This window comes from Pelodiscus sinensis, chromosome 11 (assembly GCF_049634645.1).
Source record: "Pelodiscus sinensis isolate JC-2024 chromosome 11, ASM4963464v1, whole genome shotgun sequence".
NCBI lineage: Eukaryota > Metazoa > Chordata > Testudines > Trionychidae > Pelodiscus > Pelodiscus sinensis.
Window position 1 is genome coordinate 25,817,773 of NC_134721.1, and position 16,429 is coordinate 25,834,201.

Consider the following 16,429-nt stretch of genomic DNA (forward strand, 5'->3'; position numbering starts at 1 on the left):
AGCATCCTTGCCAATCTAGACACTCTTTTGCGGAAATACTTTTAATGGAAAAACTTTTCCGTTAAAAGTATTTCCGAAAAATCATGCCAGTCTAGACGCAGCCTACAAGTTCTGCCAGAAGTGGCAACGCAAATGAAGCGTGGATTAGCATTTTCTCGTATTTCATTTGCAAAGAGATTATGCAAATGAAGTGCAAGAAAATGCTAATCCATGCTTCATTTGCATTGCCTCTTCTGGGAAAACTAGACATAGCCTCAGTGGGCAAGGGCAGGGCTTTGGGGTGTCTCTGAGGAGATAGGTGTGGGACAGGGTCAGACAGCAGAATATAGCAATGCGGCTGGGAATCAGGAGAGCAGAAAGGATTGGGACCAGGTCATTTTTCTGTCTCTGCTGCCAGTTAGTGTGGGACAGGCCCAACCCCTGCTGTCTGTGCCAGGGCCGCTGCTAGTCCCCTGGGCCTCCCTGGGCCCTGCAAGGACCCCAAAAGTGCAGGGCATGGAGCAGTTGCCCTGAACCATCCTGTCAACACAGAGTCATGGCCCCAGGTTTCACCTCCATGAGTTTGTCTCCTGCTAACAAATATATCTGACAGAGTAACCATCCATGTATAAAGCTGCAGCAGAATGAGGCAAGTTTTCCAGTCAGTGTTGGATCAAGCAGGGTGTGAATCCAGCTCCAGCAGTTTGGGGCAGGTTGAGTTGGTTTTTGAGTACATTAAGGCTGTGTCTACACTGGCAAGTTATTCCGGAAAATCAGCAGCTTTTCCAGAAAAACTTGCCAGCTGTCTACACTGGCCGCTTGAATTTCCGGAAAAGCACTGACGATCTAATGTAAAATCATTAGTGTTTTTCCGGAAAAACTATGCTGCTCCCATTTGGGCAAAAGTCTTTTTCCAGAAAACTGTTCCAGAAAAGGGCCAGTGTAGACAGCACAGTAGTGTTTTCCGCAAAAAAGCCCCGATCGCGAAAATGACGATCGGGGCTTTTTTGCGGAAAAGCGCGTCTAGATTGGCCACGGACGCTTTTCCAGAAAAAGTGCTTTTCCGGAAAAGCGTCCTGACAATCTAGGCGCGCTTTTCCGGAAATGCTTTTAACAGAAAACTTCTCCGTTAAAAGCATTTCTGGAAAATCCTGCCAGTGTAGACGTAGCCTAATTATGTATTTAATCTGGTCATTCATGCTCCATTGCTCTTTGTGGGTGTGTCTACACTACAGAGAAGAAAGAAGCTGCCACTGTCGATCTTCCAGGGCTCAAATTAGCAGGTCTAGTGAAGACACACTAATTCAAACTGACAGGAGCACTCTGGTTTATTCCAGTAGTCCTGCTTCCACAAGGAGTAAAGGAAGTTGAAGGGAAAGTGTTCTCCTTTCGAGTGCCTGCAGTGTGGACAGTGCCAAAAGTCAAGTTAAGGTACTTCGACTTCAGCTATGCAATTAACGTATTTGAAGTTGCATATCTTAATTCGACCTTATCCTATAGTGTAGACATACCCTGTGCTTTTCAGTGTCTGTTCCAATAGGAGAGGCCATTGCGCCACCTAACATTAGCCTTCTTACTAGAGTCAAACAATTGCAAAACATATTCAAAGGAGACTGGCAAAGTAAGGCCACGAGTCTAAATAAGGTGGTCCAAAAGAACATGGTATTTAAGAGTGACAAAAGCTACATAATCTGATGAAATATTCAGCATTGGCATGGATTTGAAGCTAGCACTGAAAAAAAATGTCACATTAACAAATGACAAAAAGCTACTTTGTGTAAAAAACACATTTATTATAAAATATTCATAGGTCATTAGGCTTTCAGTCAGATCATGTTTTAAAATTAAGTCTTAGAATTTTAACATGAATACAGGCTAGATGCCAATTAATTATCAGAATTAATTCCTGCCTTCTGCCAACCCCTTTATAGATCTAAATCTATTTGATGACTACAAATATTTTTCAAGTCCTGTCTTTACGAGGCATGTTAAGCTATAAAGCTCTTTAAAGGAAGTGGTGAGGCTTGGATGCTTGAAAATATTCTACAGGGAACAATCCTGCCTGGGGCAGCTAATGGACTGGATATTCTTAAGTCTTTTTCTTTTCTGGCACCTATGCTTTTCTGGTTTTCTCAAGAACAACAACAATGTATTGATAATAAATAGTAAGCACTACCTCTGTGTCACTGAATGCATCCCAGTATTCACACCCTACACAATTGTAATAATCTTTGTATAAAATATGCCTTGTGAGGTATCATTTGAAAACTAATAACTCATTGATCAATAATATCATGGTGAAGTGCATGTAGCAATGTTATGTGGAAGATATAGACATAAGTTGAAGTCATGACAAGTCTGGGGAATAGGCAAACCAATTTCTCAAAAACAAAGGATAAACTGACACCTCTAGCGAAGGGGTCGTTAAAGGTGACTAGCAGATACGATGGGCAGTAGCAGACCAATTTGCATTTTAACCAACGCCATGGAACTTCTTTCACCACAAGGCTTCATGGTTCCATCTTCATAGCTGGAAGGAATTGCATCTAGGGATAACCCTCAGGAAAATGCATTACAAAGGATGACTAGACTATAAAAGGGAGGATGGGAATCTCCACAGATATTTTCTCTGTCTTTTGCTCTTTCAGCAGAGGAGACAAAGGAACCAGCTTTGAACTCTGAGAAAGGCTCTACTTGAAAATTGGTCAGGCCTGGTGCTGGGACCATTTAGTAAGAATTTTACCTTAAATCAAGTTTAGTTACTAGTGATTTAGCTTTGGTTTCTCTTGTAACTACTTCTGACGTTGATACCTTTTACACACTTAGAATCTTACTAACTTTTATTCACTTAGAATCTCTTTGTAGTTAAATAAACGTGTTTTATTCAAATCTAATCAACTGTTGTGTTTATCTGGAGTTACTGAACAATTCAGTTTAAAATAGCAAGTATTGTACATTGACCTTGTATAGGGACAATGGACCTCTGTTATCTGGACTGTCCAAGTGAAGTCTGTGTGGTACTGCATGAACATTTTTTGGGGGAAAATCCTGTACTTGGAGTGTGTTTAGGTCACCCTGCAAGTGGTAACCAAGTATGAGTGTGACTGAAGGATGCTGGTAGACTGTAGCTACACACAGACACTCAGGCTGTGACCTATATGCTGTGTGTGAAGGGCCCAAGGTCAAAGTTACAGCACAACACTATGAAGCACCCAAGGTTGAAGAGCTGGTGGTGACCGCCCCTTACTGTCTGGATTGCACCCCAAAAAGAGATACTCCTGATCTTAGTGTTCTCTCTCATATACCAATATCTATGCATATTCACAGCTTGCCCCATGCGGCAAGGGTGGATTTTGCTCTTTGTTACTTTATCCACAAGTTGGAAATGGGATGTAGGCATTAGCAGCCTTCAGCCTGTAGATCGGTTCAGTATTGCTCTTGGTAGGGAGTTTTGCACAGCCAATAGAACTGCTTGTTTGGTTCTGCTGAAGAGCATCATCTCAGTAATCAGTCAAGTGGAAAACTCTCAAGTGCAGCTTCTCTCCTGGGATATTTTACTCAAGGAAAAGAGTCACACCAAAGAATGGTCATACTAGGTCAGACCAAAGGTCCAGCCAGCCCAGTTTCCTGTCTTCTGATAGCAGCCAATGCCAGGTGCTCCAGAAGGAATAAACACAACAGGTAATCAAGTGATTCCTCCCCTGTCACCCATTCCCAGCCTCAGGCAAACAGGGGCTATGGACACTAAGCTAATAAGCATTGATGACACAATCGGACATGGCTCCTGGTTCTGAGGGATTTCCAGGGGCAGAAGATCTTATGTCTGAAGTGAATTCTTAAGTCTGTGAAATCCCAGATCTCCTGTATCTGGAGAAGATTCCCAACAGAAGGAGACTTCATGTTTAAGACAGATCCCCCTGTTGTCCAGTAGCTAAAGCAAGTTCCCAAGGGTAGAAGATCTCAGGTTTCCAGTGCCTGAAAGAGATGCTCAGCAGTAGAAGATCTTAGGTTTGCTAGATTCCCAGTGACAAGGAATCTCATGTCACCTGTCCTTGTAAATACGAACCAGCTCAAAGAGTCCTCTGCAAACATGCCTGGGTGGCTCCCTCTTTCCTATTCAGCTTTTGGGGACAATAAATGCTGTTTCTGGTGGCTACAGTTTAGTGCTGGAATCAAGCTAAAAATCCAAATAATAAGAGATTAGTTTGGTTCCCCCAACTCCCTGGAATAAATCCACATTCCCAATCTTCCTCCCCACCACCCATAGGCCCTGCATTGTGATGAGAGTAGAGTGCGGCCCATTAACACTTTGTTCATCAGCCAGCAGGGGTTGGGGAGGACCAAGAGCAATATTCAGGTTCTTGCTTTTGGTTTCACCTTCCCATGTCTCCTCTTCTTTCCTCTCCACCCTCAGATGTTGCCCAGATGGAAAATGCTCTAATGGATAATGCTGAAATGCTAAAAAAAGGGTCTCCAGGCCCGTACGCAGGGTGCAAATGCCCTCCTCCTGGTCCCCCAAGTAAGAATGAGGTTCTGGCAATGCATCACCCCAGCCTTCCTCCCTTGTGCTCTGGCTGGCCCGGAGAAGGCTGGAGCAGAGCGTTAACCCAGCCTCCCTCCCCCATGCCCTGGCCTGCCAGGGGAAGGCAGGAGAGGTGTGTTAACTGAGCTTCCCTCCCCTGTGCTCCAGCTGGCTGGGGGTGATTTGCCCTCCTCCCCCAGGAGTGAGGCTAGGAGTGGGGCTGGGCTGCCATGGCAGGGGCAGGGCAACCACCAGCCCCTAACATGGCTCGCCCCCCCCCCCCACAGAAATTCCTGCGTACCGGCCTGCTCTCTCCCCCACAGGAGCCGGGGGGGTTCCCTCTGCAGGTCTCCCAGCCCCTGCTGACTGAAGGGTTTTAGGGCATGCACTTGGTTTCCTTGCAGAGCTGCAGAGCAGGAGGACATCTGAATGGGACAGTGTTAATGAAGGGTTCTGCTCAGAGGTCTGCATAACAGTGAAGCAATTGAGGAAAAGCAAGGCGAGGAAGGACAGCAGAGGCAGTGGTGGCAGGAGAGCACATTGGCTAGGGAAGGGTATGTAGGAGAGGCACACATGCAGGCATGGCTGGTGGAGAGAGGCATGCTGACCAGCACCTGGCAACAAACATAGCTTTCATGTCTGCAGGCCTGGCAGACTCCCAGGAAGACTGTTTTCCCCAAGTGAGGCAGAAAGGTTGTACTTACTGTGACTGGCCGTGGCATGCTCTGTCCCTGCCCTCTGGTGACATAGGCGATGGCATCATGCACTGAGGCAAAGAGGTGGTGCTTGGTGATGGTTTGGTTGAAGAAGTTGCCTTTTTCCAGCTGGTCAATGATAGACACTGGGGACAGAAGAAGGTGGCACATAAACACCAGGACACCCTGCAGTGAAAGCGCAAGGACTGGCTGACGTAGACAGCCTTGGCCCTTACCCTCTTAGAACCATCTCTCTCTTTTCTTTGCTGTTTGCCTTTGGGATCCTCTGCTTTGGGAAGTGCTGGCAAAAGTCATCCAAGCTGGGATTCAGGGAAATAGGAATGCTCACCTGGATGTGGTCTCTGATCTCTAGGGTATCAACAGATTCTGGCATTGCACCTTGGGAATTAAGTTTATATGCCAGGGCTTTGGCTGATCATCTCAATGGGGCTTGGGAAAGATGCCCCATGCACACACTCAGGCAGCTTAAATTCAGCTCTGGTGAAGCTGGTGCAACTCTGATTGACCTCAGAGGGTTTTACACCAGGGCTGAATTTGATCCTTACTTAGCATCTGAATGACTAATCACACTGGGTTTGAAACAAGTTCTATGAGCATTTTCCATCTGGGTAACATCGGAGGGTGGAGAGGAAAGAAGAGGAGACATGGGAAGATAAAACCAGAAGCAAAAACCTGAATTGGCCCCAAGGGAGGGCAGGTGGGGATTTCAGTTCGACAAAATACATCCTCCTGAAGGGAAGATTTTCTATCAAATGGAGGGTCTATGTGGCTTTGCTGCACCCGAGCTTTGAGGCCTCCTTACCATGGCAGCCAGCAAGAAACACATCCACTTCTAACTCCCGGAAATCTCTGAATATCTGTAGCGGACACAAGCACAAAGAGATGAGACAATCCCTTCCACAGACTGCTATCACCAGGGGCTACGTCCCAGGCCCAGCAGCAGCACCACACACAGAAAGGGATGGAGTATGAGGTTACTAGCCAGCTGTCCCAAATAGCCCCAGATCTCCCCTTGGCCCCCTTTGAGCCGGCTGCTCTTTGATACCACTGCCCTGTAGCCCATTGCCTGTGGGCTAGCAGGCTGCATGGAAGACAGGTTAGGACTATGAAACATACTCTACATCTTGATGCCCAATTGACAACAGACAGGTCTGGGCAGACCAGATGACACAAGATGTTAAAAATGCCAGTAGTGGGTGTGTATGTTGGAGATAACAGCTCCTGTTGTCACAGACAGCAATGGCTCAGAGGGAGGGGTAGTGAGTGATGGGAAGCGATGTGGACAGGTGAGACTTCACTGTAGCTGGTAGTAGATGAACAGAGCTGAGACACTCTGTTTCCCAGCACTGGGTGTCTGAAAGCTCCCACTTTGCAGAGCTCTGTAGGCGAGTCCCCTGGGCAGCTCTGCCTGGGACATTTTCCTGGCCTTTCCCCTTACGTTCTTTAGGATCTTTATGCAGACAGTATCCACAAAGTTGACAGAGGTGAAGTCCAGGATGAGGGAGTGGAGGTCGGGCTTTTTGAGACCTAAAGACTCCAGAGTGGGTTCATTGAAGGTTTTTTGGGTGCCGCTGGCTTGGGGCTCCAATTCTGTCCTGCTTCCATTGGAGTCAACCACTGCAGGGCCAGATCCATTGCAGTCACTCCCTGGCTCCTGCGGGGAATAAAACACAGCCCCTCCCCATCAAATGAGATGAGGGCAGCCCTCCAGGATTACCTCAGTCAATAGCCAGGGAGCATCCAGCTGACTGGCTGTGCTGTATCAGCACAGGTAGCAGCAAGAAAGAGGTTTGGAAAACATCTGTTTCCATGGGTGAAAAACAGGGCTTTGAAATGAGACATTAAACCAAGGCCCTGAGCAGTACTGACACCAATCACCCCAGTCAGAGCGGAGTGGGAGATGCCTGTGCCCTAGTTTGATGCCATATCTCATTTACCATGACATTTGGCTGTGTCAGGCACTCTGGGCACAGGGTGAGTGAGACCCTGGGCTTCTAAAGCTCAGCACAGAGAAATACCTGTGTCTTGGTCTCCATTTCAACATCTACAAAGCCGAGGTCAGCGCTGCAGGGGTCAGATGCCTCTGAGAGCTCAGGAGTAGCTTCCTGTTATTAGAGCCAGAGAGGGACAGACACTGTTACAAAGGGGTTGGTGTAGCAGCACAGCCCACCTCCCCCACCCCCCAAGGCTTGTCAACCCTGCCAAGGAGGTTCGGGACAAAATATATCACAGCATAAAAGCAGAGTCCAATATCCAGTTTCTGATCATGTCCAGGTAAAAGGACGGTGCAAAGCTGCCAGCATGGACAGTTCTGGAGTAATAAGAGAAGACTCCTTCAAGGACACCATTTCGGGAGGTGGTGGGGCAGCAGCCATACGTACTGGGATGCTGTTAGCTTTTCTCCATGGTCCCCTGACTATCAGGGAGCAAGGGGAAAGAACACTGCTTCTGAGTGTGCTCTCACTCCTGACTGGTGAAAGGATGGGGAAGAAGAGTAATTCACAAAATTTGTGTACTTGCTCCCTGATAGTCAAGGGAATGGAAAGAAAAGCAAGCAGCATCCTGATATGCATGGCTGCTGTCCTGCACCTTTCTCCCCAGACTCCTGAAATGGTGCCCTTGACCCTGCAGCTCAAAGGATATGCTCTCACTTGAACATGTGGCACTGATATGTTACAGAAATGCCTGGGGTTGGGGTTTCCGGTGTGTGCCATGCAGAGAGGCACAATGTTCTCCGAGTTGTTTTTCTGGCTTCAAATATCTGAGCCTGTTCTTCACGCTTCCTGAGGACATTTCGGGAGGCTGGGGGAGGGGACAGGAGCTGTGCGTACTGGGACACTGCTTGCTTTACTTCCCATTCCCATTCCCCTATCAGTGAGCGAGGAGTTAGTACATGGATTTTGTGAATTACTCCTCTGGCTCTTCCTTTCACCAATCAGGAGTGAGAGGCATGCACAGAAGCTATGTACTTTCCCCTTGCTCCCTGATAGTTAGGAGAACAGGAAGAAATCAAGCTGTGTCTGTTATATGTGCCTCACTTTCCCCTTGCATAAAATGGGAGTAATGATCTAACCTTCTTCTGCAAAGTGCTTTGAGGTCTACTGGTGAAAAGTGCTATATAAGAGCTAGCGTCTCTTTATTCCCTTTCTCGTCTGCCACTTTTGATCAATGACAGAATGTTAACTGAAGCTTAGGATTCTTAAGGGTACGTCTACACAGTAGCATTATTTCAGAACAACTGATGTTACAGGCAGTCCCTGAGTTACACGGATCTGACTTATGTCGGATCCGCACTTACGAACGGGGCTCTCTCGCCCCAGAGCTCGCAGGCAGCAGGACCGCCCAGAGCGCAGCGGTCCTGCCACCTCGACCTCCGGGGCGAGAAAAGCTGCTCTGGGTGCCCCTGGTCTGCTGGGGACCGTCTCCAGCAGACCAGAGGAACCGGGAGCAAAGCGGCAGCGGCAGCGGCAGCGGGGTGCTGCTCCTCTGAGGCTTTGCTCCGGGTGTCCCTGGTCTGCTGGAGATGCTGCCGCTTTGCTCCCGGTGCCTCTGGTCTGCTGGGGACCGTCTCCAGCAGACCAGGGACACCTGGAGCAATGCCAGGGAGGCGAGGGGTCCCGTGCCTCTGAGGCTTTGCTCTGGCAAAGCCGGGGAGGCGCGGGACTCCGCCGCCGCTGCGGCTTTGCTCCCCGTGTCCCTGGTCTGCTGGGGGGGGGCGCAGCTAGTGCCCCCCCCTCGCCCAGCAGACCAGGGAGACGTGGAGCAAAGCCCCAGGCCTGTGGTAGAGCAGGTGGGGCGCTGCCGGTTGGTCCCGCAGCACCGCTCCTTGGCGCTACTGGACCAACCCGGCAGCACCCCAGCTGCTCTGCCCCAGGAGTCCTGATTCAGCCGCTGATCAGGAATCTTCCTGGAATCAGCCGCTGATCAGTTTCAGCAGCAGCTGACTTGGGGATGCCTGGGGTTCTTAAGTTGAATCTGTATGTAAGTCAGAACTGGCGTCCAGATTCAGCCGCTGTTGAAACTGATCAGTTTCAGCAGCGGCTGAATCTGGAGGCCAGTTCCGACTTACATACAGATTCAACTTAAGAAGAAACCTACAGTCCCTATCTTGTACGTAACCCAGGGACTGCCTGTATTTTGAAATCAAGTGAGTGTCTACTCAGCAAGCCGTAATGTCGAGCTGGAGGACTTCTTACTCTGACTCCTGTAACCCTCATTTCATGAGGAGTAAGGGAAGTTGAAGGAAAAGTGTTCTTCCTTCGATTTCCTCCTGTGTAGACAACACCAAAAGATGAATTAAGCTATTTCAACTTCAGCTACGTATCTTAATTTGAATTTTGACTTGCTGTGTAAACATGCCCTAACAGTCTCTTGTGAGAAAATTTGCTTTTTGACAGTTCAAATTAATTTTGTCAGCTGAGTCTCCTTTATTTCCTCTTTACTTGACACTCTCAAAGGATTCTAGTAAATTAGAGAGGCATAGTTTTCTCTGTGGATGGTATGCTGGTCTGTCCCCATCATATCATGTCCAGGTAGGGGGCATATAAATCCCTCTTTAACTATTTGTCCTGGCACTGAATTTAGGCTCATTACTGTATAATTCCCAAGCACTTGATTTTACTATCCAACCACACACCAAATGCTAACAAATCCCTCACTCCTTAATAATTAACACCAGCAGCCTCCTCCCCAACCTCGGACACAACTCCAGAGTCAGGTGGTTCCCCGGGATTTCTTTTCCATGCCTGGTGGCTCTAGTCAGAACACAAATGCTTGTCAGGCTCAGGAATGTTCACAAGGGGCCAAGGCCTGCCCTGGGGTTCCCCCATAGGGAAAATGCCATTTCCAATGTGGGTCCATCTTTGATTGTAAGCTCTGTCTAGAGAGGCTATGTCTACACTACAGAGTTTATTTTGAAAAATGGCCATTTTTCAAAAAAAACCCTTCACTTATGTCCACACTGCAATCGCGTTCTTTCGGTGAAAAAAAAAAAAGAAAGAAAAAAACCCAAAAGAACAGAGGGGTTTTTCCAACATTGGTAAACAAACCTCTTTCTACGAGGAAGAAGCCTTTTCCCGAAAGAGCTCTTTCAGAAAAAGGCATGTGTGGATGGGGAAGAGGGAGTTCTTTTGAAAGAAGAGGAAAGAGGAAAAAGCACAGGTTCCCCGGCAGCCACTCCGTCCATAGTGATCACAGCTTACATGTGAGGTAGTGTCCATTCAGTGGGGACGCTATCTTTCGAAAAAGCAGATCGCTTTTTCGATGCACTTTGGCAGTGTGGACGCTCTCTTCCGGAAGAAGATTTTTCCAAATATCTCTTCCGGAAAAGCTTCTTCCAAAAGAAGCCTGCAGTCTAGATGTAGCCTTTAGAGAGGGGTTAAGGAAAGAGGGAGAAGTGGGGGCAGGAAGGAATAAAGAGTTCAGAAGAGAGAAAGAGGAGATGAAGGGAAGGAGAGAGACACAGCCTGGAGAGAAGCCCAGAAGCCCAGAGATGAACCTTCTTCTTTGCCTCTTCCCTCTTCTTCTTCTCCTGCTGCTGCTTCTGTTTCTTGAGGGCTTTCTTCTTCTTCCCAATGAGGTAATCAACATTAATGCCGCTCTGCAAAAGATACAGCTCCCTGGCATATGGAAGCCACTGATATTCTAGTGACCTGCTGTCTCCCAATCTACTTCCCAGGCCATGGTGCAGGGAGTCCCTGCAGCTGTTCCTGCACAGAATAGAGTTCTCCCTCCTTGATTTCTGGTAAGAGGAGACCTTGGAGCATTAGTTAATGGTAGGAGCAGAGCTCAGGAGCAGGATAAGAAGGATTGGCTTGCAGTTAATGCAGAAAACAAGGACTCAGGAAATTGAGGCTCAGTTCCTGGCTTTGCTACAAGCTCCCTGGGTGCTGTGAGGGGAACATTGCTGGTGTGGGAGGTGCTCCGACACTATGAGGACAGGGGCTACATTAGCCCCTTGCTGGATTCATTACATACAGGGGAAGGGAGAACCTATGCACAACCAAGATTCAGGACTGTGGAACTGTGCTGCCCTCTCAGCTAGACCAGCGAATAGCACCCCCAGGCTTGAGGTGAATTCTTGGCCTCACCTTCTCCTTCAGGGCCTCAGAATAGAGCTCAGCGTTGGCAAAATAGACAGTGGCAGAAGAACGGAAAATCTTCACACCTGGAATTTCCTCAGCCTGGAAACAAAGACAGGGAGGAAGTTGTGGCAAGGATGCTGCCTCAAAGGGGTGAGGATTGTCCTGGGGACACTATTAACAGGAAGAACTCGGGACATCCCAGGAAAGCACAGTCACTTCCCCCCCCACATTTTTGGGCTCCCTCCTGAGCCCCTCTCCATTCTCCTGCTGCTCCACCTCAGGGAGGAAAGGGGCAGGTCCAAGAACCTCAGAGGCTCTTGCAGGGAAACATCCTGGCAATGCCTTCAGCTGAACTGGAGGAGGACCAGGTGCCAGGCACACTCGCAGTGCTCTGGAAATGAGGAGCTCTACCACAGCAGGAAGGGAAGGTGACAGCCAGTCCCTGAAGGCCAATACTCAGAGGTATCCCAGAGACAGGGAATCCCTCGCTCCTTCTGGACAGGATGATGCTTGACAAGGACTTTAACCCTTTTACTCCTGGATGTTCCACATCTCAGCTCCCCTGGTTGCCCAGGGCAACTTTGGCCCCAGTGGCCTGGTTTGCGTAATACACCGAGCAGCAAAGGAGTTGGTCCATCTTCCTCCAAGGGTCCCTTCTGGCCACTCTCTCAATTATCTCACCACCTGCTCATACCGTGTTATATTCCGCCACATCTCTGTAGATGCCTGTGTTGGAAACGTGCCCCAGAATGGAGTAGTGGGCCCTAAAGGGAGACACAGAAAGAGAGCAGGGTTAGCAAAGGCACTGTCTGTCCCGCAGGGAGTGATATTGTGCCTTATACTCAAAATATTGCCCTAGGAGATGAGCCAGTGACCTGGTGGTGATATAACACTGACAGACCCATGCTGAGAGAGGACACAGTGCTGAACTGGGCTAAGGCCTTATGTGTCTATTAGCCTCCACTGGGTATGGCTCTGTTTCATCCATGGGTGGTGAAGGTGGGTACGGGTACAGAATTAATAGCTGCTTTTCAGCAAATGAGCTTCTCATCCTGTGCGGATGTCATCAGTGGCTCATATGTGCCCAGTAGCAGCCCCCCAGGGAGTGAAAAGTATACCGACAGGGCAGGGTGCTACTGGTCGTACTGGAGCATGAAGGGAGGTGCATGGTATATTGGGACAGTGCTACTCACAGCTGGGTCCGGAAGATGACTGTGAGCAAGGCAAACGCCACAGAGACCCCCAGCCCCATGTCTAGGTTCAGCAGGAGGGTGGCCACAAAGGTCACGAGCCAGATGAGCTGTAGCAGACAAAGGTAAAGTGAGGGCTGCGGAAGAAGGAGCAGGTTTGTGGTAGACACTGGCCGCTTTGGTGTGACGTTGGCCAGAGCATTGGCTGTCACTGCCAATGCTGATGCTGCCAGGCAGTCCCAGGGAGAGCCGTACTGTGGGGTCTTCAGAGGAGATGTTAAAACAAGGCTTTGCCTGTCTGTCTGTAGAGGGAATCCCGGGTGGAAGTTAGAGATCCCAGGATGCTCCATGAAATGGGTTCAGGAGGGAACACCAGTGTCCAGGCTGATGTGTGTGCTCTCTCCAACGGATAAGCTCATGCAGGGTATGTCTAGACTGCATCCCTCTGTCCACAGAGGGATGCAGATTAGGCAGGTCGACATTGCAAATGAAGTAGGGATTTAAATATCCCATGCTTAATTTGCATAAAAATGGCACCATTTTTGCCGACTCAGCACTTTGTTGGCAAAAAGCGGCAGCCTAGAGGGGGATCTGTCGAGAAAGAAAGGCTTTTTCGACAGATCCTGTAAACCTCCTTGCAGGAGGCATAAGGGATCTGTTGAAAAAGGCTTTCTCTCTCGATAGATCCCCCTCTAGACTGCTGCTTTTTGCCGACAAAGTGCTGAGTTGGCAAAAACAGCAGCCATTTTAATGCAAATTAAGTGTAGGATATTTAAATCCCCGCTTCATTTGCAATGTCGACCTGCCTAATCTGCATCTCTCTGCGGACGGAGAGATGCAGTCTAGACATACCCGCAGAGTGCAGACTGGCTATTGCATGTGCCTGTAGAGTCTCTGTGCAGCTGGGATCCGATTCCTCACTGTGAAGCCTCCAGTAAGGAATCGGATCTCAGCTGCACAGAGACTCTACAGGCACATGCAATAGCCAGTCTGTACTCTGCAGGCTCTTGTACATTTCAAAGGAGGAATGCCAAACTCTGCCTGCAGCCTGGGGCCAGTGGGAAGTCCCGCTGACTCTGGGCTCCAGGAGGGCACTTCTGCTTTCAAATGCACAAGAACCCGGGGGCTCTTGAGCATTTCAAAGTGGAAGCACCTGCATGGAGCCTGGAGTCAGCAGGACTTCCCGCTGGCCTGGGCTGTATGCAGGTGCCAGCTTTGAAATGTACAAGAGTCCCCAGCGGGGACTCTTGTGCATTTCAAGCAGAAGCACCTGAATGGAGCCTAGGGTCAGCAGGGGACTCAGAGTCCCCCGCTGGCCCTGGGCTCCATGCTGCACTGCCACTTTGAAATGCCGCAGGGAGCCCAGGACCAGCTAGGGAGTCCCCAGCTGACCCCAGGTTCCACGTGGCACTGCTGCTTTGGAATTCGGCGGCGTTTCAAAGGGGCAGTGCCACACAGACCCCAGGATGAGCTGTGCAGCACTGCCCCTTTGAAATGCTGCCATGGCGTTTCATAGCAGCAGTGCCGCATGTGGTGCTGCCACTTTGAAGAACCCCCTTTTCCTCCCCTTTGCTGCCTCTATCTGAGGGTATGTCTACACTACCCCGATAGTTCGAACTAGCGGGGGTAATGTAGTCATCCGCAGTTGCAAATGAAGCCCGGGATTTGAATTTCCCGGGCTTCATTTGCATGAAGCCAGCCGGCGCCATTTTTAAATGCCGGCTAGTTCGAACCCCGTGCTGCGCGGCTAGACGCGGCACGGACTAGCTAGTTCGGATTAGGCTTCTAATCCGAACTAGCTAGTCCATGCCGCATCTAGCCGCGCGGCACGGGGTTCGAACTAGCCCGCATTTAAAAATGGCGCCAGCCGGCTTCATACAAATGAAGCCCGGGAAATTCAAATCCCGGGCTTCATTTGCAACTGCGGATGACTACATTACCCCCGCTAGTTCGAACTATCGGGGTAGTGTAGACATACCCTGATAGAGACAGCGGGGGGGGAGGGGAGGGAGAGGAATCGACTAGTTGATTGGACTATCTGATAAGCATTTGCTTATCAGATACTCTACTAGTCGACAAGTCCTTAACATCCTTAGCCTCCAGGGATGCAGCAAGGTGAGGGAAGAGATGGGTTTGAGCCATGGAGGTCAGACCCAGATTCAGACAGCCTGGGTTCCAGTTCAGGCCCATTGCAGCAATATGCCTGCGCTGTGGGGTCCTGGTGGTTTGGGGTTCAGAGCCAGAGTCCCAGTTCTAACACATTTTTATGGCCCAAATTCTGTTCTCGTGGGTTCAAGCCTGGGAAGAAGTGTCCTGGAGGAGCTGCCACCTTCCTTAGTCAGGGGCTGCCAGGAGCCAGTTCAGCCTCCGACCCAGACCAGAGCAGCACTGAGATCTGCCGTTTCGGTGCCCTCCAAAGGCAGAGCTCTCTGCGGCTTGTGTCAGGGGAACCAGGCCCCATGGAGGCCTGTTTGTTCCTTACCAGATCGATGCGGTTGGACTGCCACAGTGTGCAGATGTCTGTGAACTGCCTGAACATGCCCATCAGGTTCACAATGACGATGGCAGCTAAAATGGTCTGGAAGAGAAATGCCCAAAGCTGGACGGGCACTGCAGGGCCATCCCAGCTCCCCACCACTAGGATTCCTGCCTGGACAGAAGAGGGCAGCCCTTCCCCAGCATGGCCCTGTCCTGCTGCTGGGAACTGACCGGAGGGGCAGAGCAAACACAGGAAGCTCAGGCTTTGACCCCCAGGTCAGGAGTGATTCAGCCACAGCCAGGAAGGGCAGGGAGGGAAATGCTGCTAAGGCAACACTGACCTGCCAGTGGAAGGTGAGATCTGGGGCACTCCCTTTGGCAGAGACCATTGGGTCAGCTGGCTTTATAAAGGCAGGAACGGAGTGATGGTCATTAACTCCACCTGTCATTACAAGAGCTGGGGAGATACCAAGGTGACACCAGCCCCATGCAGCGGGTGCTGGCTGACTCCTGGAGGCATCAGGATGGGAGCATTTCCCTCTCTGCCATTGCATCACCCAGGGTTATGAGGGCTTATCTGTCATCCTGTGAGGTGCTGGGCAGCGCTGGGGGTGGGATGCTGTAATAGATGCACCAATGATCTGACCTGTTGTGGCAATTCACTGGTGCCTATATTTCTACAGGACTTTGTCCTTCTCTAAGTCAACGGTTCCAACCACTGGTCCACGAACCTCTGGCTGCTGGGTCGACGGTGGCTCTGTGGGCTGTGGTACACCACCAGCCAGTGTTCCCTCTGAGGCCTGCCCACCTCCTCAACAGAGCCACGCAGAGGCTGCTCATCTGCTCCCAGGGGGTCAGCTGCCCTCCCCCAGGAGCAGCAGGGCAGCCACCACGTGGCCCTGGCCCTAGCTTCAGCCTTTCCCCAGGGCTCGAGGTGCAGGCTGCATTGCGGGTGGCAGTGGCCCCGTACCAAGCCAGAGCTGGAGCCATGTGGTGGGAGGCCCGTGGCTGCTCTGGTGGCTGGGGCCAAAGCCGTGTGGCTGTGGCAGCTCCTTCTCTAGTGGCCGGGGCCAGAGCCACATAGCCATAGCAGCTGCTCTTCCGGAAGCCGGAGCCACATCTTTGCAGTGGCTGCTCTTCCGGTGGCCAGGGTCAGAGCCGCATGGCCATGGCAGCTCCTCTGGTGGCTGGGGCCAGGACTGCATGGCCCTGTGACATGGCCCCCTATGGCAGTGGGGCTCTAGAACAGGAGGCTGGCACTAGGGGGTCTGGTGGTGGTGGGTTCTAAGGGGTGGGGAGCTGGCAGAGCTGAAGTCAGCTGTTTGCAGCAGCTCAGGGGACCAGTGTTTTTGCTGAGCTGGTAACATTTTATTTGTACATTTACATATTCATAATTTGCAAAATGAATATGCAAATAAAATGTTACCGGTCCGCCCAAAATTTGTGAACGGGTTTGCCGGG

The 16,429-nt window shown here is 50.2% G+C and overlaps 1 protein-coding gene across 5 annotated transcripts in view; it reads right to left on the reverse strand.

Moving 5' to 3' along the window:
• Positions 1-1,759: 1,759 nt before the first annotated feature.
• The window catches only part of SLC26A6 (solute carrier family 26 member 6), a 29,187-nt gene continuing 14,517 nt past the window's right edge, over positions 1,760-16,429 (reverse strand). For 2 of the 5 annotated variants that reach the window (XM_075938836.1, XM_075938835.1), the window contains exons 12-21: positions 14,973-15,068; positions 12,494-12,600; positions 11,995-12,064; positions 11,307-11,399; positions 10,715-10,816; positions 7,236-7,322; positions 6,656-6,871; positions 6,020-6,074; positions 5,206-5,342; positions 1,760-4,156 (exon numbers count right to left, since the gene is read on the reverse strand). In XM_075938836.1, the coding sequence (XP_075794951.1) occupies positions 4,133-4,156; positions 5,206-5,342; positions 6,020-6,074; positions 6,656-6,871; positions 7,236-7,322; positions 10,715-10,816; positions 11,307-11,399; positions 11,995-12,064; positions 12,494-12,600; positions 14,973-15,068 (987 nt within the window). In that variant the 3' untranslated portion in view covers positions 1,760-4,132. The remainder of the gene's footprint in view (positions 4,157-5,205; positions 5,343-6,019; positions 6,075-6,655; positions 6,872-7,235; positions 7,323-10,714; positions 10,817-11,306; positions 11,400-11,994; positions 12,065-12,493; positions 12,601-14,972; positions 15,069-16,429) is intronic. The other 3 variants (XM_075938837.1, XM_075938838.1, XM_075938839.1) reach the window with 3 other exon arrangements.